At 36.5% G+C, this 25,843-nt stretch overlaps 1 protein-coding gene across 3 annotated transcripts in view; it reads right to left on the bottom strand.

Moving 5' to 3' along the window:
- Nucleotides 1-930: 930 nt before the first annotated feature.
- CHM (CHM Rab escort protein) overlaps nucleotides 931-25,843 on the bottom strand; it is a 198,867-nt gene continuing 173,954 nt past the window's right edge. For 2 of the 3 annotated variants that reach the window (XM_040630263.1, XM_040630269.1), the window contains 3 exons: nucleotides 16,321-16,419; nucleotides 10,676-10,836; nucleotides 931-3,446 (listed from right to left, as the gene is read on the bottom strand). In XM_040630263.1, coding sequence (XP_040486197.1) covers nucleotides 3,255-3,446; nucleotides 10,676-10,836; nucleotides 16,321-16,419 — 452 coding nt within the window. In that variant the 3' untranslated portion in view covers nucleotides 931-3,254. Of the gene's footprint in view, nucleotides 3,447-10,675; nucleotides 10,837-16,320; nucleotides 16,420-25,310; nucleotides 25,380-25,843 lie in introns of those variants that run through there. The other variant, XM_040630272.1, reaches the window with a different exon arrangement.

Below are 25,843 nucleotides of genomic sequence, written 5' to 3'. Positions count from 1 at the left end.
AGTTCCAAGACAATCTTTAATTTCTTGGCATATATGCAAAGTTTTAATATTAAAAAATAGGAAACCACACCTGAAAGGCATCAAAACACTTTTATTTCCTCTGAAAACTTACTGCTACAGTGTGAAAATTATGAATAATATTTCAACAAAATTTTTTGAGGTCTTTAGGACTTTAGACAAAGGGCTGCCTTCTTGGGAACTATAGCTATGACAGAAGTTGTGATCATTAGCGTGGTCATTATTTTAGATAAAGGGCTGCTAATCTCAGAAACTACCATTCTAGAAGTTAACCATTAACATGGCCATTTTACTATGGGCAACTAAATATCATCTGAGACGGGGAAAATTGTAACTCAGTTTTCCTATAGAAAATACCTACATTTATAATATCTACCTACCTACCTATTTGCTTTTCTGGGCAGGCATACCAACTAGATAAAGACACAGTAGCAACATAGGTAACTGGTTTTCAAACAGATCACTAAACTGAATGTTATTATCATTTTTGGTTAATAAGCATGTATAACTAAACATTTTAAACACATGAATCAAAATTCTTTGATGACAATATTCAAAATGTTAAATTAGCTACTGAACTTTCTGTATCACACACAACGTATCAACTTTATTCATATAACTTCAGGCTTATGGTTTTACAACAAAACCAAAATGTTTTTCTTCTTTTGGCTTAAAACTATGAAAAAAAAAAAAGATTTATTTGCAGTAATTAAGATAGCTGAAAAGAAAGCTCTTAGAATAATTGCTATTATATTCTGAGGCAACAGGATATATCTAAAGTTCTCTAACACAATGTTTTTTAACAGTTGTATAATATTTTAATCACTAATCATATTGAGGAGCTTTTAAACATTTAAATAGTATTTAATAAATAACCTGGAAGAGAGACTGTGGTGCTGGCGAATGGATAAAATAGGGTACAATATAGGTTAGGCCATGAGACCACAGAGCATCTCCTTCCTTATCTACCTATAAACAGCTGCAGTAAAGCTATCATAGTCTTTGTAGTTATTATTCTGGGCCTACTCTGCTTGGTTGCTTACATAAATGTGTATGCTGCATTCAAGAGGCCTTAACTCTTAGACTATAACAAAGTACAATATCTTAATTGGTGCAACTTACTGCAATTGTATTCAGACTCAATACTTTCATATAGTGGAACCTTTTATATTGCTTGTATTGAGGGGCAGGGCCAATACCTGGTGCTTCTAGGCACATGGCATAGTTGCGTTTCAGGAAATATGATTTAAGAAAGATATGAATGTATATTAACAAAATGGATTATAATGCAATTCTACAATTCCTGATTTGTAGGACATTAAAGGGGAAAAGAGAGGAAGAGAGAGGGCCAGATAGGAGATGGGGTGTACATGGGCAGAGGAATTAGGAGCAGCCTGAGAGGCTGGGAAGGTTTTCCTTCCATCTGGATTCAGCTATATCCCCAGGGGATTGGAAAGGTGAGGTAAGAGCTACATTCCTTGGTTCTTCCCATTTTCTATGAATCTCTGACCTGACGGAGCTAGCTTTCTTTAAGACCTTTTCTGAAATCTGGAGAGGTCACAGCCTCACTACAACTACGTGCTTTCTACTGTAGCAATGGCTCTCTGATTGGTAATGTAGGCCAGAACGCACAAAAAAATTTTTATATATTTAACTACTGAAATAAATTCAAACTATTGCTCAAAAAGAGCAAACCATCAGAACTTGGCATCTGGAAAAATTTTAAGAGTCACTGTCATTGTAACTAGATTTGGTGGCTATGTATAGCCCCTACATTTTTATGTTAAGTGTATATTAGAGCTTACCAACTGTCATACTGTATTCAGAGTCCTTAGTGGTTCAGATTTACCTAAGCAGAAAATGAATATGAAGAATTTATAGCATGCTTTCCTTCCAAGATTCAAAACCACAATTCCATGTTGCTATCTTTACTGGTCTATAAAATACCAATTTAGGAAATAGTTTTTTTTTTTTTTAAAGATTTTATTTATTTATGTGACAGAGAGACAGCCAGCGAGAGAGGGAACACAGCAGGGGGAGTGGGAGAGGAAGAAGCAGGCCCCCAGCAGAGGAGCCCGATGTGGGACTCGATCCCGGTACGCCGGGATCACGCCCTGAGCCGAAGGCAGACGCCTTAACGACTGCGCTACCCAGGCGCCCCAGGAAATAGTTTTTTAAAAAAGCTTAGTTGCAATAAAAACACTGTGATCTATTGTGTTGGGGGAGTTGACAGTAAACAATTATTTGCCACATGAGACTTTTGATATTCACCTCCAAGTCAAGGAGAAAACAACTTCCCCCCCCCCAGAAATACCATTCTAAGGATTACACTGCATTTATCTTCAAAACTATTCTCCTACAGTAGGCAACATGTTACTATTTCTACCTTACATACAGAGAAAGTGAGGCCTGCAAGTTAAACAATTTGTATAATATCATCAGTAGTAATAGCTAGGACTAAATTGGGTCCATATACAATTAGGCTTTAGTTACCTGACTAGACAGAATTTCCATATACTGATGAGCATATCCAAATCTTTCCTTCCATTTCTTCAATCTTATAAGCTTTCCTAGAGTGTAAATGATTCACATACAAATATCATTACTAACATTAAGAAATGCTGAGTAATGGACTCATGATTTGTAAATATGAGTACTTTAATACTGGCATTTTCAATAATTCTCAAGATAGAAAATAAGCCTCTATTCCAAACATAGGCTCCTGCCTAGATCATGATACTTTAGCTTTCCTCAACTACATTTACATGTGCTTTTATCATTCGTGTTATCATGCCCATACCCATAAAGAAAATAGAATTAAAATAATCAAAGGAAATATGTGACCTGATTCTGAAGATGCGGCTTTCAAACAAAGATTCAAAGTGGTAAGCAAAAGCTTTCTGAATATGACAGAATTATTAACAACGCAGAGGTACACTTTCATATCCATAGCTACTATACTCCTGGGAACCAATCCATTTATATTTATCTGCTAATTCTACAGGTTTGGTATCTTAAATTAGCAGGCAGGCCAATGTGCTTTATAAGTGTTTTGTGTTTTTACAATGTCCTCTTTAAGGAAAATCCCCCTTTGGATTTCTATGACCTGCTTCACTTGATAATTATGTATGTCAACTGGCTGCTGTTTTCTAACATTTTTCAAACAGTTCTTTCATGAAGAAGACTGAGGCCAGGAGGGATTTCCAAAGTGGGGTATTCAGTTTGGTGTATATCTATTACTGAGAGGTCTCCTCTGGGTTTCCCAGGCTTGTGCTTTCCTTGGGAGTCTCTGAGTTAGCTTCTGGTATGACACTGAATTCAGAGGTCTCCGATTGTAAACTGTCCCCATCAATGATAATGTCTTCAGGATTTGGTGGGGGTGGACAGAAGTCTTCATTGGGGCAGATTAGCTGGAAAAGTCTTTCAGCCTGGCAAGGGAAGAAAGGACACAATAGTTTTTGGATATCAGCTTAAAATGTATATGCCTTTCTGCGATTATTAAAAAAATGAATTACCACCGGGGATGTACTGTATGGTGACTAACATAATATAATAAAAAATCATTATTAAATGGAAAAAAAAATGAATTACCACCCTTGAAAATTTCTTTAAGTTATAGAACTTTGTCAAGTATACATGACCTTCTGAAAATCTGCTTTCAGAACTCCATGACTTCTCCCCAATTCTATGCATGCATGCAGGCCCACCCTTAAGTATTATCAGTACTTGATCAGATTATCAGGTGTTAGATAGCTGAGAATTTAAGGACATTCATTCTACAAGGATGGTAGAAATATAATTTCCTTTAATACTCTTTATGCAAATTTCCAATAGAGCCTATTTGTGATAGCTGTAAAATCAAACAGCATATAATTTTAATAAGTCATTATTAAAATCAAGAAAATTATTTGTTCAACTATTTGTTTTTTATTTTATTTTTATTTTATTTTTTTTAAAAGATTTTATTTATTTATTTGACAGAGATAGACAGCCAGCGAGAGAGGGAACACAAGCAGGGGGAGTGGGAGAGGAAGAAGCAGGCTCATAGCGGAGAAGCCTGATGTGGGGCTCGATCCCATAACACCGGGATCATGCCCTGAGCCGAAGGCAGACGCTTAACCGCTGTGCCACCCAGGCACCCCAACTATTTGCTTTTCTGGTATAATTTAACTCCCCCTGGGCATTAAGGAGAATATCATGGTGTTCAAGATCATGGAGTCTGAATAGACGGCCATGTGCAAATGCTGGTTCTGCCACTTAGTAGCAATACAATTTGGGGGAATGCTTAATCAACTTCTGAGCCTTGCTTTCCTTGTCTATGAAATGGCAGAGGCTAAGCCTCTATATATGGAGCTGTTATCACTGTTATTAATAATAATAATAGCTAAAAGGTCAAGATTTTATTTTATTTTTAAAGATTTATTTATTGAGAGAGAGAGACAAAGCATGGGGGGGCAGGGAGGGGGGCGAGGAGAGGAAGAGAATCTCTAGCAGACTCTGCCAACACTGGCCAATAGGGTCCTATGTGGGGGCTTGATCTCATGGACCTGAGCCGAAACCAAGTCAAAGGCTTAACCAACTGAGCCACCCAGGAGCCCCAAAATGTCAAGACCTAAGGTGAGCTTAGTCTGGCACGTAAGAGAATAAGAAACCGAATGTGATTTTAATGAACAACACACACACACACACAAGCAAATGTGACAAGAAACATTGCTATTCTATTCTAAACATATCCTTACTTTTATTTAGATGAGTACAGCTCATTGTTAGATTAGGGTCCCTGCCATACTAGGGAGCTTGCACTCTATCCCCTTGGTAAACAAAAGTCATTAAACCATTTTAAGGTATATGCTTGTTTTAAAGGCAACAGTGTCTTCTCTACCACTTTAATCCTTCTTCCTGACATGAACGCAAAGTCATCCCTTAGGCCAGGAGTTGACAACTATAGTCCATAGGCCAAATTCAGCCTGCTATTCCTGTAAATAAGGTTTTACTGAACACAGCCACTCTCATTCATTTATCTATTTTTTGTGGGTGCTTTTGCACTACTGTGCAGCACTTCTGTAGCTGCAGAAGAGACAGTAGGAGCTGTAAAATCTAAACTATTTACCATCTGGCCATCTACAGTTGGTAGACTCAGGTGGTTGGTCCATCAGGTAATTAAAAGTGACATTCCTTGGGAGCGGGTAGAGGGATACTGAACAAACTTTTGAGCTTTGATGTGAAGTTGCAAGAAGGGACAGAGAGAAAAATACTTTCCTATCTTCAGTATAATTCAAGGGTATATTTTTTGGACGTGCCATTTTACTGTGACTATTTTGAAACTAAATATTGAGATGCCTGCTTTGCTCTCCACCCCAGGAACGCACCACAGGTCTTCGCTGGAGAAACTTAGCTCCTAGAAGCAGGAGTACTGAGGTCAGAGCCTCTATCTCATCCTTTTGTTCCTCTTTTTGTCTTTTATCTCAACCTTGTCTGCCTATAGAAGTTATCCCTCCCTCTTACTTCCTTTCACTCTGTATGCAATCAATGGCCAAATCCTGACAATCTTATCTCTTAGCTCTTGACTCATTATTTTTTCTTCCCTATAGATACAGCCCAGGCATGTATCATCTTTCCCTTAAACAACTGCAACATCTCAGAAATGGTCACCTTGCCTCTAAGATTCCCCCATGTAATCCATTTCCATGCTGCCTTCAGAGGGGGTCTATGGAAATGAAATTCTGGTTATGCCACTTTTTGGCTTCAAAGTCTTCAATGACTCCCCATTTCTTAAAAGGATAAAAACCCAAATCTTTGCTATGGCATACAAAACTCTGCAGGCCTATTTCTCTGGTCTTACCATTCACTCCATCCCATCTTCACCTCTCAGACTTTTTGCTTCACTAATACCTATTTATGTGCACTTTCTTAAACACACCATGACGTTTCTATCATGGATTGGTGCAGATGCTGGAATGTTTCAATTATCTTCCATTTGTGTGGGGGAATTGCTGCTTATCTTTTATATCCCTCTCTGCAGTTCTTTGACTCCTAAATAGAGCTCATGGCTCCTCTGTATCATTTTTGAATTTTGGATATTATTCTATTATTGCATATACTGTACTGCATTATCTTTTGTTTACATGTTCTTCTTTACTAGTCAGTGATTCCTCCAGGGATGACAAGGACTGGGTTTTAATCAACTCTGGATCCTTAGTTCCTGGTGTGGAGTAGTGTCCCAATATACATTTTTTTTTTTTAATGAACTAAAGAACTTTTAAAACTCCAGTTCCTGTGTGTCTCACACCTTGTCTCCCTTTTGTTACCTACCTGTAGGATACATTTCCCCCTGGACCTCAGTCCCTGTGGCTGGATTCCACACTCTGTTTCCATATATCCTTGTCATAATCTGTCTAACTGCTAATCAACTTCAGGCTACTGCACCACCCTTACTTGTTTTCTACCTGCCTGTGGAACTCTCACCATCAGCCCATCTGCCACTGGCCCTCACTGATGACAATTTCCTACAGCCAGCCTCCAGCCCTTCCCATCTCCCCTCTCTAACTGCTGGAATCTTTTAGGGTCAACTGCTGTGCTCTGGAAGGTCTATCTAATACTTCTTGGTCTTCTGCATTTCATTTGTCAACTAAGCCTCCATTGTGAGAGTTGTCATAAATAGAGGTTAGTTCAGAGTAGTTAATTGTTAACTTTGAATCCTTTTTGCCCCCCCCCCTTTTTTCAGAAAGAGAGAACATCAGCGGGGAGGGATAGAGTGAGAGGGAGAGAATCGCAAGCAGGCTTCATGCCCAGCATGGACCATGACTCTGAGATCATGACCTGAACCGAAATCAAGAGTCAGATGCTCAACTAACTGAACTACCCAGGCACCCCAATACTTTTTGCCCTTTTAAGCCAAGTTGAAGAGTAGAGAGTTTCATGTAGTTAAAAAAATTAAAAAGGAATAATTATATTGTGACTTGGTTTCTTTATATCGGGAAGTATGGAGAGGACACACTGAGATACTGAAGACATTCCTATGTTTATTTAACATACATCTAGACAAAACAAAAAATATTTTGTCAATCTAGCAGTTTAATGTATTTAGAATGTACCCACATTAACAAGATAAAAATAGCACAGCACACTAGATCAGTGTACAAGCAATGGGGTCCAACAGACCTGAGTTTCAGTTCTGGTTCACAAATTTACCAGATCCATTACCTTTGTACAAGTTATTTAGCCCCTTTAGGTCTTAGTTCCCTCATCTGTAAAACAGGCATGTCACAGATACTTACCTCATAGGGTTGTGAGGACCAAATGAAATAATATACATGTGATGCTTAAGATACTGTCTGGTATACAGAAAATGTGCAGTGAATGGTAGCTTTAGAAAATGTGACACCTGAAATTTCCCTCTCCCTCAATGGCATGAGAAAGTTAATGATACTGCAATATGTGAGCAACTTGATAGGTCATATGATCTATAAAACTAGTCTTCAACTTAAAAATTCTGTATCAAAAGTCATAAACAAATTGCTAATATGCCATAAAGACAACATTCTAAATGGTGGGTAGGCTGCCCACATCAGCCAATTTAAACCATTTTACACCTGAAATATAATAGAAGGAGGACATTACTATATAATTATTCTTGTTCTCATGGTAGTGATACCTCCTAGGAGATGGGGGCTCCTGAAGGAGGAGTGAGTTATCAATGCCCTTGGGAGTAACAACTATAGACCAGTCTGTTCACCAGTATGCGTGGGTAAATGAGACACTACCTGTATTAAGAAAAGAGACATCATCATACGTCAGTTTCAGAAAAAAAACCCCAAAACCCTAAAGTAACAAACTATAAAAACCAGCAAGTCACAGAATCACAATTATCAATTAGGCTACTTAGGCTAGCGTCATTGTGGTGATAATAAAGAATGTCTTGGTGTGCACAACTTTAACCTGTATTAAACACAGACCACTTTATATTTTTAGTATGTTTTCAAATCATAAATAGTTCCATATGAACACAAGGGAGGCAGGTCTATGCTATTCAACATCTATACATTTACAAATAGGAAAAGTAGATGCAAACTTGCTAACTGGTAAAATAAACCATTTGTAAAAAAAATAAATAAAAAAGAAATCTGCAGGTGCTTATGTTTGTTACACAGACAAAGCCTAGGTGATGCTCTAACAGCTTTTATAGACAATGTGGAAAACAGAATTTATCAATTAGTGACTAGGATGGACACAGGATGAAATACAGGAATCAGAACACAAGTTTATTTAAATACACTGGCTATTTGTAAATATTATTACTGATGCCCTTTAAAGTAGGTATATGGGTAGTAAGGAGGGCACGTATTGCATGGTGCACTGGGTGTTATACGCAACTAATGAATCATCGAACTTTACATCAGAAACCAGGGATGTACTGTATGGTGACTAACATAATAAAAAAACATTAAAATAAAAAAAAATAAATAAAGTAGGTATATTTCTCCCCAAACTGATATGAGGTTTAAAGCTATATAATAATTTAAAACTACTCATATTTAATAGTATATAATTAGTACCAAAAGTAGCATTATTATTGTTTTGTACTATGATAACACTGAAGTCTATCTTCTTGGGAAGCAAATTACCTCATAAAAAAATTATCCTTCAATTATAATCTAGCTGGTAGTTAAGATCACATTAGTACTTGCATAATAAGCCCTTATGTAAAAAGCCTTCCCATTTTGGTTAAAAAACATTACAGTCCACTCAGGAATAAAAATGACCTAAGCTAGGGGTGCCTGGATGACTCAGTCAGTTAAGCATCCTACTCTTTTTTTTTTTTATTTTAATAATGATTTTTATTATATTATGTTAGTCACCATACAGTACATCCCCGAGCATCCTACTCTTGATTTCAGCTCAGGTCATGATCTCAGCGTCAGGAGATGGAGCTCCACATCAGGCTCTGCACTCAGTGGGAGTCTGCTTCTCTCCCTCTGTCCCTCTGTGCACATGCTCTCTAAAATTAATAAATAATCTTTTTAAAAAAAATGCCCTAAGCTATCTGGCTGAAAACATGTTGGCAATTCCACTTGGAAAAAAGCAGAGCATCAAGCAAAAATGCCTTGGGCATTTTAAGCCATAAATGTAGAACTTGAACCATCTTGGGTTCCTATTAAACTAATTGAATGATGGATGACTTCCCACTTTTGATATCACTGGCTGAACAGGATTATCAAGGATCACCATTAGACTCTGAAGATGAGAAACAAAGAATGAGGCAAAAAAAACTATAGATACGTGGGGTCATGGCCTTGCCACTGTGATTAAAAATTAAAGGGTCAATGAGGCCATTTGCTCCTATGAGATCCCTGCCACTAGCTGGATTGAAACTTCCATCTGTAGTCTTAAATGTTAAATTATCCACTTACTGATTCAGTAGACAGATATGCCAACTGTATCTGTGAAAAGTTTAGACTTGTGCCTCAAAAAATATATATTTTCTGTTCTTCTCTTCCTGTCAGGTACAGAGAAGTGTATTTATATACACAAATGGATCTTCATCTAAATAGAATCATAGTTCACTTTCGTCAGCTTGTGTTGGCTTGTGCTATACCAGGTCACAGCCCTGCCCAAAAGTGCTGTCACAAAATTCCACCTTGATTTACCATATTCCTCAGCAGCTATGACAGTAACTTTTGGCACACCAGCTTGTGTCAAAGCATTAAAGGAATCATGTTAACTCTGAGAAACTGTAAGTTACATGTTCTTTTCCAAAGTAAGAAAATGCCTTAAGACCATCTAAAAATTACATTTTGTATGTGATTACACTCCTTCTGAAATCACTCAGAGGTTAACAAAGAAAAACGGTTAGTGTATTTCAAAATAATAAAACAATAGGCCAACAGTTTAAATTAGAAGCAACGTTTCTTTAGAAAACTAGTATAACTTTCATTTTTCAGAATATGTATTTCTAATATCTTCCATCCTTACTCCCACAATGGAACTCATAAATGCTCTCTTGCAAATTCATCATTATAGTCAAGAATGTGAAAATATGGGGCGCCTGGGTGGCACAGCGGTTGGGCGTCTGCCTTCGGCTCAGGGCGTGATCCCGGCGATCTGGGATCGAGCCCCACATCAGGTTCTTCTGCTATGAGCCTGCTTCTTCCTCTCCCACTCCCCCTGATTGTGTTCCCTCTCTTGCTGGCTGTCTCTATCTCTGTCAAATAAATAAAATCTTTAAAAAAAAAAAAAAAAGAATGTGAAAATATGGGGCGCCTGGGTGGTGCAGTCGTTAAGCGTCTGTCTTTGGCTCAGGGCATGATCCCAGTGTTCTGGGATTGAGCCCCGCATCGGGCTCCTCCACTGGGAGCCTGCTTCTTCCTCTCCCACTCCCCCTGCTTGTGTTCCCTCTTTTGCTGGCTGTCTCTGTCAAATAAATAAATAAAATCTTAAAAAAAAAAAGAATGTGAAAATACTGGATACTATATTTAAAGTATATTTAAAGAAGCTTTGTCATTCACAGGAAAAAGTTTGGGGGCAAGTTACAGAGATGATATTACATGACAAGCTTTTCTAGTCTTTTTTTTTTTACCACATCCCAGAGGAAAAAACAATTCATTCTCCCTACCACACCAACTTTTTAACACAAAACTGAAAAACACCAACAGCTTACCTGTTTGACTGCATTATCATTTCCTAAACCACAGTCTGGGCCAGAGCAGACATAAACGTTGGACGGTAAATTATTATAAGAGTTCCTGCTGACATCTGAAGAATCTCTCATATTGAAGTAAAGAGCCCACAGAAGTCTTGGTTTCTCAACTTCTTCATTTTCTAAATGTAGACATAAATTTTACTCATATATGAAGCACAATAAGCTTGTCAATTAATACAATATGTAGACAATTACTAACAAAGCCATGATTATACAGTGTAGTAAATCAGAGCTTCGTGTGTAAAAAATATAAATCTTTATCCACACTCTAATAACGTGTATATATTTCAAGCAATGATGGCTTTTCAACCTAAGACAAGTTAGATTTTAAAAATTATTTTGATTTCTAGTAAGTTACTTAACTATTAACTCCAATTGTGTTCTGTTTTTTTTTAATAATAATTTATTATGTTACGTTAGTCACCGTATAGTACATCCTTAGTTTTTGATGCAATATTCCATGATTCATTATTTGCGTATAACACCCAGTGCACCATGCAATACGTGCCCTCCTTAATACCCATCACCGGCCTATCCCATTCCCCCACCCCCCTCCCCTCTGAAGTCCTCAGTTTGTTTCCCAGAGTCCATAGTTTCTCGTGGTTCATTCCCCCTTCTGTTTACCGCCCCCTTCGTTCTTCCCTTCCTTCTCCTACCAATCTTCTTATTTCTATTATTTCTCCACAGCAGTATCAAAGTGCTTCTGAACACACTCATCCTTAAATTATGCCACTAAAGAAGATAACAAATTTTTTTGTTTTACATAAACAAACCAACTTGAAAAATTATTTATTAAGTCAATGATCTATACAGGATTATGAGATGTCCAGAAGAGACAAATCTATAGAGACAGGAAGTAGATTAGTGGTTACTTAGTGCTGGGGGAATTGGGGTAAATGAGGGATGACTGCCAACAGGTGTGGGGTTTCTATTTTGGGTGACAGAAATATTCTAAAATTGACTGTGGTGATGTTTGAACCATTTGGTGAATATATTAAAAAACACTGAATTTTACACTTTAGGTGGGTGAACTGGACTGTACCTCAATAAAGCAGTTATTAAAAATAGTATATGCAGGATTAACTCACTGATACCATAACTCACTAACACTTTGTCCTACTGGATTATAAAATGAACCAAATGAACCACGAGAGACTATGGACTCCAGGACACAAACTGAGGGTTTTAGGGCGTGGGGTGGGGGGATAGACTAGACCAATGAAGGGTATTAAGGAGGGCATGTATTGCATGGAGCACTGGGTGTTATACTCATGGAGCACTGGGTGTTATACTCATGGAGCACTGGGTGTTATATGCAAACAATGAATCATGGAACACTACATCAAAAACTATAGAGATGCACGGATAAAGCAGACTCAGTCCTTAGTCTCTTGATTTTTCATGTTCCCTAATACAAAGGGCCTGGCATACAACAGACATTCAATGAACAATTTCTATATTGATTTTCATCCTGTTTTCAAGTATAATCAAAGTATGATGTGCTTATTAAAAGGTTCAACCTCATTAATACCTAAAACCTATTTTTTGCTATCTTAAAAATTATTTCCTTGCCATTCTTCCTTAGAAATATTATAATTAAATTTTCTTTGCTTGAAAACAGAAAACATTGCTGTTAAAAGTATTGACCTCAGGATCTTTTTTAGCCTGAATCTGAACAAAAATTCGAATTCTGTACAATGATAACAATGGATGTATATTAAGATTACCCAAGACCATGGGGCACCTTGTGAATCATAAAGAAAATGCAAAAGGTGTAATTATCTAGTTAATTAGCTCTTATTGTTAAATTGGTAATCAATGTAGCAAAATTCACAGCTAATTGCAGTATTCAATAAAGAATGCCCAATTCCCCAATTCAGGATAAGTAAGATTTTGTTATATTTAATTTAAAACATCTCTACTGCAAGAATACCAAATATGTTATTTTTCTAGTTCATTTTAAATAATCTGCAATTATTAGTGTGACAGGATGATGTCCCTTCCTAATGCTAAGATCTATGAGCCTAAGGTATCACTAACTTCATATAAACACATGACAGATGGTAAAACCTATTTATTGACAAAATAAAGGAACATAAGGAACTCATATTTCACATCTAAAACCATATGGCTCTTAGTAAATTTATTGGTTTTAAGTTCAGTTTCACTAAATCTTATGGGAAGATAATTAAACATACCACCTGTGATTTGCACCACCAGAATCCAGGAGCATTGCAGAAAAGTGGGCTAAGGTCTGGAATTCCTTTAATATTGCCCACTCCATTTCTAAGCATACATGAAGAGAGTTTATCTTGTATTTCATGAAAGTTCCAGCTCAAAGGAGGACTTTCACTCAAAAGAAGTTGGGAAAAATGAATAATCCAATAGATTATAGGAAGAAATTTCATAGAGGTTGAAGCACTGAGAAGGAACCAGGAGGAAGATGAAAAGTTGACACAGGCTGAAGATAAATGCTCTAGATAGAAGGGGGTTATCAGGCTTTGACCTTAAAACCCTCAAAAAGACATAAAATTGCTTCATCTTTCTTTGAGGTCAGCTGGAAGGCAGAGAGATAGTTGAAAAAATAACATGCAGTTGTGAACTACAGTTGTCAAAAAAATATTAAAGCTGCTGAGGTTTGGCTAGGAATACATCACCTAACCAGGAGTAGAACTGGTTTTCTTTAATAGCTCATTTCATCAATTAGGTAGAGTAAAGAACTGAAGACGTAATAGGTCATTTAGAATAAGATCTCAGGCAAATTAAACTGGGTTAAGTACAGAATAAGGCAGGCAGAAAAAAATCAACAATGGCATACCAAATACAAGCCATAAATGGTCTACAGTTACATGCCATACTTAGGAAGAGACTATTTTCGCAACGTAGCAGAGTAGCATGAGGCCAAGAGTGTAGGAGACTGTCATAGCTTGTGACGTAGTCTGGATACCAGAAATACAGAAAGGAATTAAGATAAGGCATTTGACTTTTGAGCCCAACAATTACCTAACATCCTCAACAGCCACAGACCTCAAAATAACACCTATAAGGGTAATTTTTGTTTTTAGGTGGTTTTGTTTTTTTGAGGTAGGAAATGGGATAATTCCACATGCCATGCACAATCAAGGGAAAAAGAGAAAGAACATGGTGCAGTAATCATACTACATTGCAGACATTTCAAGATATAGTACTAATGAAATTCTTGTTTCAGTTCACATAGAAAATCTCAACTTCCTGGGTAAAATAAGAAACCATTTAGGATAGTTATACCATTGCTCACTCAGTCCTTTGAAGGATATTCTGAAGTCTGGAAGAATACAGACTGGTATGAATGGTGAGCAATCACCTAATTTTCTCACCTGTACAATCAGGTTCATTAAACATAACACATCTGAAATTTCTTTGGACCAGGAAATAGGGAAGGGTTTAGAGATCTTTGATGTTCCTAAAGGAGGCTGGGAAGTAGGGCTCTTGGAAGTACTGGTACAACTGCTTCTTAAGACAGCATATGTTAAGAGCTCCAGCTGATACCTTAAATGTGAAAAAGTAAATAGAAGGAATAGAGGGAATACCATTCACAAACCTACTGGAATTTCTTAGATACACCAGCAAAGAAGTACTGTATGTAGAACTCTAAAAGAAAAAATAAGCTCAAGTAGTATCATTCTTTTGGCACACATTTTAAAACAAACTATTTACAATGCTCTAAAGCATAAGATTTCATCACTATCAAGTAATTAAAACATAATAATAAAAGCCGTTAATCTGTGAAAATAGGTGCTTTTGCTACAGAGAAGAATGTGCTTAATGCACTAAAAGTTGATATTGCTCATAAAGTTGTTTCTCATTTAGGCAGGAAAATGAATTGAGCTCTCTTCTCCAGGTGACTTTGCCTCTTTGACCTGCCATGGCCCAGTGCTCACTTTATCTGGTGATTCATTTTCAATAACTCCAACAGTATTTGTTCTGACATTTTAATTAAAATATGACCACTACCTCATCCTGATGATAAAAAGGCCTATGTGTCAGTGAAAACTAGCTTTTCAGTGCCTCAGTGCACCTGAGGACCCCTCTGAGCACATAGTTCTTACTAAAGAATTTCACTCAGGTTCTAAACAATACATCATTTCAAAATGGGATCACTTTAACCATTAAGATTAATGCTTAAAAATCTAAAATGACTAGAGGATGCTAAGTAATGAATATGTAATTTCCTCAGCTTGTTTTTTTACAAGAAAATTAAATGCATTTAAAAAGTGAAGAGCAATGATACAAGATTCAAATTTAGTGTATTATTGGGACTACCACAAAAAGGAAAATTTATGAAAAATTTCAGAAACGAGGGAAAAAATTCAGTTTTTAAAAGCAAGGTAATCAAAGCCAAGGACAAAACCATGATTCTATATTAGGTTTAAGAATATTGTCATGTTTCTACGGTATGGTGACTAACATAGAACATAATAAAAATTATTATTAAAAAAAAGCACACACACAAAAAAGAATATTATATTTCATAACTTTGCAATCAAGTTTTTAACAATGATCCAAATACTTATATGAGACTTTCTAATGAATAAAATGTAAATATGAAACAAACTAAATTCCAAACTAAAGTGAAATAAAGTTTCAGATTTCAGGATTTTATTCATGTGGCAGAAAAAGAAATTATATTGATATTAGTTCTTAAAAATGGAGTTTTCTATGTAAATATAAATGCCCCACTATATACTATCTCTGCATTAAGAAAACAAATAAGACACATAGGAGATAAACTAAAAGAAAATACAACAGGCAGGAGTAAATAAATGGTTGCTTGAACAAACCCAAAGGAAACGAAGATATATGACTCAGTGAGGAAACTGGTCATGATTCAAGTGGACACGCAAATCCTAAAATGAAAATCACTCTCGCTTCATATAAATGAATAATATCCATTAGGCTACTTTTTGATCACTTACACACAAAATACACTCCAATTTGTTCCATTCATAGCTACAAGAGCTCCCCTATGATATGAGGAGAAAAGTTTAAAAATCTGTTGTTGAAAAACATTTTTCCACCATGAATAAGTAGCGTAGTGGCATATATATTTTGAGAGCTAAATATTTATCACATCACTAGCAAGCTACACATAAAAGGACAATTCTTAGGAAGGATTCCTACATTTGTCAATTAATACTGTAATATTATCTCAGCTTTTTTTAAAATGAAAATAACTTTTTCTGATAAAGATATACTCTTTGTATAATATCTGTAAAATGAAGAAAATTAAAAGGAAAGAAATAAAAGTTGTCCATATTTCCACCAAAACTGAGACTTAGAATCTTTTTTCCTATGCATGTATATAGGCATATAAATGCATATTTTTTGCATTTAATTATAGACATGTTGTATGTGAAACATACATTTTTCCTTTACCATTACAGAGTGAACATTTTCCCATTTTTAGGAAGAGAATGTGCTCATTCATGCTACTAAAACGTGTAATGACTGTTTCTGAATACATCACATTTCAGTCCAGGTTGCAGAAACCTTCATGAGATATCTAAGAGGTGTAAAGTTGTTATATTACCTTTTCATCATGAATCGCTGATTATTATTCTTACCTATCTCCGTTTCAGTATATGGAGTAAACAATTTCTGCACAACTGGTTCTAAATCTTCTCTTGCTGTTTTAGAAGTTGTACAAGTCAAATGAACCAAATCTGTTTAAAAAAAATAATATCTTGAGTTCCTGCTTACACACATTTCACTGTGTAACATTATTTTCAAGGCACTAAACTGGTGCCAGGGGAAAAAGAGAACTGAGCAAGTCATGGCTCCCGCCTTTAAGGAGTTTATATTCTAGTGATGGGGAACATGTAAAAACCGTAACAATATGCTACATGTGTTAATAGCTAACATATGTGTTAACTAATAATTAAGAGCACATTAAGACCCAAGAGGAAGTAGCAGTTAGTGGTTCATTCTGTAAAACTAGCAGAGTAGAAAAGATTAGGAAACCATTTATTCATAGAAAGAGCTTAACTTATCCTTATAACATTCTCAAAGAGGCTGGATAAAGGATTGCTAAGCAAAATAACTGTAAAAAAGATTGAAAATGGAGTATTTATTTACCTCGAGAACACAGTTCATATTCTTCAGACGGAAGAATCCATTTATATAAACTTTACTGATAAGTTAGCATACCTATTCATTATAGGGTTTTCTAAGAAACCTTTTTGGGGAACACTGTTGACTTAGTTTGAGTGATACATATACTTGAAAGTCCATAAATGGCACAAGTGAAAGCAGTATATAGTATTTAGACCCCAAATCACTTCCTTTTTGCATTTACAGATTCATGGGGCCTGGCCTTGGAGAATGTTTGCACGAGAGAATGAATATCATGCACAAAATAGGCCCTTCACGGAGGTAAAATACGTAGCCTAATACACTTAGAATTGCTAAAGGCCAACACACAAATATAAAGAAAGGACTAAGGGGATCCCTAAATGGGAGAAATTCTTATTGACCAAGAAAGGGCCTGGGGCAGGATAAAATAGTAACAGAAAGAATATATTAGAGAACGATGTAAGTACTGAGAAATTCTTTCCCCTGAAACACCAGCAGAAAAGTATACCCACTTCTTTTCTGAAAGTTTAGACCAGTAGACTTTTTTTTTTAAACCCCAGGAAGACAGTTCAAAGCTTATCATGGAAGTTGACATCAGAAATGGATTCTCATTATCAAAATTCTTTCTATTCTAAGCATAAATTGAGGACTCAATAACCATCTGAGCTAAAATCAAATTTTGTAGTATTTTTTTTCAGGTCCACCAAAAAAAGTGATATTGTAAGAAGGTTTCTATTTTATGTGAGTATAGTTTTTACATGACTGTAACAATGATTCCCATTGATTCTGGGATACAGTAAGACACATGGTACTATCATTTCAAAAGGTATAACAACATTCACAACAAAATCATTCCTTTTTTTTTTTTTAAAGATTTTATTTATTTATTTCACAGAGACAGCCAGCGAGAGAGGGAACACAAGCAGGGGGAGTGGAAGAGGAAGAAGCAGGCTCCTAGCCACGGAGCCTGATGTGGGGTTCGATCCCAGAACTCTGGGATCACGCCCTGAGCCGAAGGCAGACGCTTAACGACTGCACCACCCAAGCGCCCCAACAAAATTATTCCTGATTAACTAAAATTTTTCAAATGCCATATAACTTTGCTGGGGAGTTTAAACTCCCTAGGTAATTGCTGAATTAAATGAGGTATATGACTACGAAGGCAGAAATCGCTGATTAAACTTGAGAGAAATTGTCCTGTCTCATAAAATACCAATATCCATGCCAAAGTTCTCAATTTTCCAGTTCTTCCTATTCAATTAATGTGTACTAGGGAAAAAGCAGATGAACATGAATATAAATAAAAGTATATTTTGAATATCTTAACAGTACACTACTGGTTCCGTTTAACAGGATATATAAAAGAAATATATACTGGAGTAATTACATCCTTTTGTTTTGTAACAATATATCATAGTTTGGTTCAGGGAGTGCCACCAAAAATTTCTAGTAGTCAAGTCAGATTAACATCTTACACTTAATGAGTTTTATAACAATTCTTAGAAAGAGAGGTGCCTGGGTGGCTCAGTTGGTTAAGCATCTGCCTTCAGCTCAGGTCATGATCCAGGGGTCCTGGGATTGAGCCCTTTCCTTTGTCCAGCTCCCTGGTCAGCGGGGAGTCTGATTCTTCCTCTCCCTTTGTCCCTCCCCCTGCTCATGCTCTCTCTAATAAATAAAATCTTTAAAAAAATTCTTAGAAATACTAAAGACATTCATAACCTGAATTCTAATGTCTAAGCATTGATTCTGATTAGATGTTACATTATTAACTGATCTACAAATTTAAGGTATAAACAACTATTTTTTTCTCCCTACACTTCCTGCTTTTTCTGTTAAGATCAAATTAATATAGACTACTACTTATTTAGGAAGTTATCCTCATGGTAATCACAAACCCCAAAACTATAATAGATACACCAAAAATTAGGAGAAAGAAAGCCAAACATAACACTACAGAAACTCATCAATCAGAAAGAAAGCAAGCGAGAGAAAAGAACTACAAAACAACCAGAAAACAATGAACAAAATGGCAATAGTGATACCTATCAATAATTATCTTAAATGCATTATGGGACTTTAATTCTTCTCCACAAAATTAACTTGCTCAATAAATGCTAAAAATGACTACAAATTAGATCAGAGGGGCTAAATGCTTTCCTAAAAGCATTACACTTACTAACACCAATCAATAACTATTACTAAGATTGCAGAAGATACAACAGAAGTAAAAATATTACCCACTGGCATCATGTGATATTATAAGTGACTCAAAAACTTTTAAACCTTGGCTCCACTTTTTATAAAAACTATGCTCCTTTTACTTCATTTAGCAACTGCTTAAAGTCTTAATGGTCTGAAAGATGAGGAAATGTATTCTCTATCACAACTTCTCTGCTGGCAATACTACTTAGATTTGATTGGCATTAAAGAAACCTTAGCGCAAAATAAGTTTTAATTCATAGAAAGTAACAGTAATACTTAAAAAAGTTTGGTGAATGGAGTGCTAGTCACAATCAGTACCACTGAAACAAAGGTATCTGAAATTCACAAGTCTGACATCACTCAACAGGAAACTAAAAATACCACCATGCTTTCAGGTCTCTAAAACTGGGATTAGAACACTGATCTCTCATATAATAAGCTATTGCCCTTTAACAAGTTTTAGTTTTTGTTCTAAAATACAAAAGAACCAGGATTTCTACTCAGAGTTTGCATGACAATAATGAGCACATTTAAAAGTGACAAAAGTGCCCTCAAACACCACTAGATAAAAGAGAAGGAGAAAGAGATGGGGGGGAGAGAGAGAGAGAGGGAGAGAGAGAGACAGAGAAGCTCATAAGGAAATGCACAAGAACACTTCCCCAAAGCCACTGGCTGGAAACAAGAGGGGCTGATTTTCATGAGTTTTTGCAAGCAGTGGCCTCAAAGACTGGAGTTTGAGAGGTCCACGGGCTCGGCTGTGATAGAGCCCTGAGAGCACTGCCCTACTCCTGGAGAGAAGGCAGAAAACTAACTCCAGGACAGACAGAGCAATCTGAGGATCACCTAAGGCACACAGAAGAGAGACTCTTAACTCTTTTTGGAGCTCATCTGGGAGAGGTGGCATTCACAGAGACACCTCTCCAGGTACAAAAGAGCCAGCAGGCACCACTTCCATCCCTTCCCCCTCATCATAGGCACAGAGACATCTGCTGAAAGCAGCTAACTCAGACACCGTCTGTTTAACTTGTTTGCTCCAAATCCCAGGCACCTGCACTCTAATGCCCTTCTTGTTTAAACCCGCATCTGTCCCAGCGCAGTGAGACCATCCCCCAAAAGACCAGTGCAGGCCCCCACCACGGCACTTCCCTAAAATTTGGAGTTTTAAAAGTTAGCAGACTTGGCTCAGACAGAGCCCAAAGTGCACTGCACTGCTCCAGGCAGGCAAGCAACGCAGAGGCAGCATGAAAGCAGAGGCACCATGAAAACACCAATCTGAATAATACTTGAAACGCACAAGAGGAAATTATTCCCTCTTCTGGGAGTGCTTCCCTGAGAGCAGCAGCACAGAGACCACCCTCCAGGGACAAAGGACCTGGCTGGCGCCATTTCCCTCCTCCACCAAATCCTACCCACCCTGCAGTCTGCTGGTACTACTTTGCTCCTGCAAGTGTGCGTAAGTCCCAGTGCAACAGGCCCCTTCCCCAGAAGACCAATAGAAATCCCCCCCCACACCACGTATACTGACCAGAGAGTTCAGCAAGGCTTCAGTTCTAGTGGAAGTAACACCAGGTCTCATTTAACAAGTAGACCAGAGTACACCTAGTTAAAACTACCTACACACTGACCAAGGTCCAAACAATCCCCTCCCCACTGCAGGCAAGGAGAGCCTCTGCAGAGGCTTGCTTGAAGAACAGAACAGTGGAAATGCAGCAGCAGAGTGCACAAGGCACACACCAGAGACACTCGCAAGTCCCTGAACATTCTATGACCTCTTCATAAAGCCATTACTCTCAGAAGGAAACATAACAGGCCTTTCTAACACAGTGAAGACAGAGACTTAGATAAAATGCCAAGACAGAAGAATTCATCTCAAAAGAAAGAACAAGAAAAGGTCACAGCCAGGGATGTAACTGAATAGATACAAGTAAAATGCCTGGAGATTTTAAACCAACAATCATAATGATACTCACCATGCTTGAGAAAAGAATGTAAGACTTCAGGGAGGCCCTTACCACAGAGATAAAGGAGTTTAAAAAAAGTCAGAAATGAAAAATGTAATAACTGAGATTCTTTTTTTTAATAATTGAGATTCTAAAAAGACTGGATGTAATGACAACAAGGACAGAAGCAGAGGAATGACTGCGTGATACAGAAAACAGAACAATGGAAAATAAAAAAGCTGAAGAAAATAAAGAAAGAATTATTGATCACAAGAACACACAGGGAACTCAGTGACTCCATCAAATGTAGTAACATTTGTCTAATAGGAGTCCAACAAAAAAAGGGAGAAAATGGGGCAGAAGGTTTATTTGAGGAAATAATCGATAAAAACTTCCCTAACCTAGGGAAAAAAACAAACATTCAAATCCAGGAGGCACATGGAACTCCCACCAAAATAAACAAAAGCAGGCCAACACTAAGACATATTGTAGTGAAAATTGCAAAATACAGTGATAAAGAATAAATCCTAAAAACAGCAACACAAACAAGTCCCTAACTTACAAGGGAAGACCCTTGAAAGGCTAGCTGCAGATCATTCCACAGACTTGGCAAGCCAGAAGGGAGTGGCGTAATATATTCAACTTGCTGAATGGGAAAAATCTGTAGCGAAGAATACTCTATCCAGCAAGGCTATCATTCAGAATAGAAGGAGGGATAAAGAGTTTCTCAAACAAAAACTAAAGGAGTACCCCCAAATTACTAGAATTCATACAGCAATTCAGCAACATGGCAGGGTACAAAATCAATGCACAGAAATCAGTTGCATTTCTATACACTAACAATGTGACTGAAGAAAGAGAAATTAAGGAATCAATTGAATTTATAATAGCACCAAAAACCATAAGATACCTAGGAATAAACCTAACCAAAGAGGTAAAGGATCTACACTCTAGAAACTACAGAACACTTATGAAAGAAACTGAAGAAGACACAAAGAGATGGAAAAACATTCCATGCTCATGGATCGGAAGAATAAACATTGTTAAAATGTCTATGCTGCCCAGAGCAATCTACACTTTCAATGTCATCCCTATCAAAACACCATCGATATTTTTCACAGAACTGGGACAAACAACCCTAAAATTTGTATGGAACCAGAAAAGACCCCGAATCACCAGGGGATTGTTGAAAAAGAAAACCAAAGCTGGGGACATCACAATGCCTGACTTCAAGCTCTGTTACAAAGCTGTGATCATCAAGACAGCATGGTATTGGCACAAAAACAGACACAAAGACCAGTGGAATGGAACAGAGACCCCAGAAATGGACCCTCAACTCTATGGTCAACTAATCTTCAACAAAGCAGGAAAGAATATCCATTGGAAAAAAGACCGTCTCTTCAATAAATGGTGCTGGGAAAAATTGGACAGCCACATGCAGAAGAATGAAACTGGACCATTCTCTTACACCATACACAAAGATAAACTCCAAATGGATGAAAGACCTAAATGTGAGACAGGAATCCATCAAAATCCTAGAGGATAGGCAGCAACCTCTCTGACATTGGTCACAGCAACTTCTTTCAAGACATGTTTACAAAGGCAAGGGAAACAAAAATGAAAATGAACTTGTGGGACTTCATCAAGATAAAAAGCTTCTGCACAGCAAAGGAAACAGTCTACAAAACTAAGAGGCAACCCACGGAATGGGAGAAAGATACCTGCAAATGACATTACAGATAAAGGGCTGGCATCCAAGATCTATAAAGAACTTCTCGAATCATGGAACACTACATCAAAAACTAATGATGTACTGTATGGTGACTAACATAAAAAAAAAAGAACTTCTCAAACTTAACACCCAAAAACAAATAATCCAGTCAAAAAATGGGCAGAAGACATGAACAGACACTTCTCCATACAAAACATACAAATGGCTAACAGACACATGAAAAAAAATGTTCAACATCACTAGCCATCAGGGAAATACGAATCAAAACCAGGATGAGATACCATCTTATACCTATCAGAATGGCTAAAATGAACAACAGAGGAAATTAACAGATGTTGGCAAGGATACAGAGAAAGGGGAACTCTTACATTGTTGATGGGAATGCAAACTGATGAAGCCACTCTGGAAAACAGTATGGAAGTTCCTCAAAAGTTAAAAACCCTAATGACCCAGCAATTGCACTACTAGATATTTGCCCAAAGGATACAAAAATACTGATTTAAAGGAGGACACGCACCCAATACTTATAGCAGCATTATCAACAATAGCCAAACTATGGGAAGAGCCCAAATGTCCATCAGCCAATGAATGAATAAAGAAGATGGTATGTGAAATACTACTCACCCAATCAAAAAGAATAAAATGAATAAAATCTTACCATCTGCAATGTCGCTGATGGAGCCAGACAGAGTATATTATGGTAGAGAAAAGTCAGAGAAACAAATAGCATATGATTTCACTCATAGATGGAATTTAAGAAACAAAACAGATGAACATAGGAGAAGGGGACAAAAAATATGGGCAAGCGAACCATAAGAGACTCTTAACTCTAGAGAAAAACTGAAGGTTGATGGAGGTGAGGTGGGCAGGTGATGGGCTAAATGGGTGATGGGTATTAAGGAGCGCACCTGCTGTGATGAGCACATGGTATTACTTTTAAGTGATGAATCACTAAATTCTACTCCTGACACTGACATTACGCTATACCTTAACTAACTAGAATTCACATAAAAACTTGAAACAAACACAGAAGAGGAAAAAATACTTATTAAATATCATGAATTTTATTAATATATGCTATGTATACATATTTAGTTATATATTAGTAATTGGCAATAACATGTAGTCTATATCAATATAGTATTATTATACATATTATATATAATTATATAATACATGTTTTATATGTTTATACACAATGAAATACTACGCAGCCATAAAACGGATAAGATTTTGCTATTTGGACCGACCTGTACAATGTTATTCTAATTGAAATAAATCAGACTGAGAAAGACAAATACCATATGATTACATTCTTATCTGGAGTCTAATGAAAAAAGAAATGAATAAACAAGCAAAAAACAGAATCAGACTTATAAATACAGAGATCAGACTGATGGTTGTCAGTGGGAAGGGGGGTGATGTGATGGACAAAATGGATGACGGGGAGAGGGAGATAGAGTCTTCCAATTACGGAATAAACAAGTCACGGGAATAAAAGGCATAGCATAGCGAATATGGTCACTGATATTGTAGTAGCCCTGTATGGGAAGAGATGGTAGCTATATTTGTGGGGAGCACAGCATAATGCATAGGGAAGTTGAACTCCTTTGTTATACACCTGAAACTAATGTACCATTGTGTCACCTACATTCAAAATTTTTTAAGTGAAAACATATTTCTTGAGTTTTATAAGTGCCATATACTGTTCACATGAATCTGATCCTTAAAACAGTCCTGAGGTCTAGATACTATCATTATCCCTATTTTATAGATGGGGAAACTGAGGCACAGAAAGATTAAGCAACTTGCCTAAGTCATTCAGCTATCATATAAAAGAGATAGGATTTGAACCCAGCCTATGTTCTCAACTACCATATAATAGTGTATTGTCCGAATTCATCTTCCTGGTTAACTGAACTGTTTAGCTGCCCTGGAAGTACCTTTCATAGACTATTTCTATACCATATGAAAGTAAACTCTTACACTTACAGTTTTACAAATTCAAAATAAAGTCAAAGATAAGGCAATATGACATCCATGAAAAGTCATTAAAGAGACTAAAAAGTGAGAATAAACAATGTATTTTAATGTCTTAAGCGCATTTTTGGCCATATACTTAAAACTACAGTGCATCTGCATAGCATAGGATAAGGAACAGAAAGTCTAAAATATGTGCTCTGTAAAAATAAAAATTAAAATTGCTTAACAATTGATCACTTGCTTTGTTAATGACTAAAGATTAAACCAATTTTAGTATTACACTCGAATACATGATTTTTATGATATTTTCTACTCTGAATAAGAAATTTGTATTTATTTGGTATATTTTTGTCAAATAAATCTGATTTTATGCATTAAAATTCTGACTGATCACAATACAAAAAATTGCTGAAAAACTGAAAATACTGTGAGAATTATATATTGTATCTTATTACACAATGCCTACAATTTCCTAAACAGGATCTTCTCTTTAACAAACACTACAAAATGAATTTTATGTATTAGACGTTACTGAATGCAACACAGTAACTGAATAGTATTTAATGTAAAGTACCACAGTATTTGTCAACCCTCAATTAAACTACAAAAAGTTACAAAATTCTACCTTGTTCTTAATGGAAAGAAAGTAGAAGTTGGTGCTGATTCAAGAATGGGTGAATTTGATGAGCTGATACTGAAAAAAGATAAAGATAAACTGAGTATGAGAATTAATCAAGAAGTGAGAATATTCTCAGAAAGAATAACGTAAAATCTTCATTAGCTAAAAGAGCACCTGAGCAAGTTTAAATTCCTTTATCTTCCCATATTTATTTAACCAGGAAAAATACCTTTGAAATCAATAACATCCTTAAAAGGAAATAAATCTTTACATATAGATTACTATGGCTAATGAAGAATGGAGTATACCAGATTTTGACATTAATTAAACCCAGTATTTAAAAGTAAAAAAGACTTAAATTTTACTAAAGAATTCCCATCTTTTCTCTAAAGCCATAATTTTGTAGTATGTCTTACAAACAAGCTAATTTGCGCACAAGTATCTTTAAAATGCATTTCTTTGTTAGAAAAGCTAAGCAATAAATCATGAGACTTCACATCATTTACTTTCTATAAATTTCATTTTATTACCTCTGAGGA

The sequence above is a fragment of the Ursus maritimus genome (genome assembly GCF_017311325.1).
Source record: "Ursus maritimus isolate PB19 chromosome X unlocalized genomic scaffold, ASM1731132v1 scaffold_X1, whole genome shotgun sequence".
Classification (NCBI taxonomy): Eukaryota; Metazoa; Chordata; class Mammalia; order Carnivora; family Ursidae; genus Ursus; species Ursus maritimus.
Note: the sequence above shows the minus strand (reverse complement) of the source record. Positions and strands in the feature narration are given on the sequence as shown.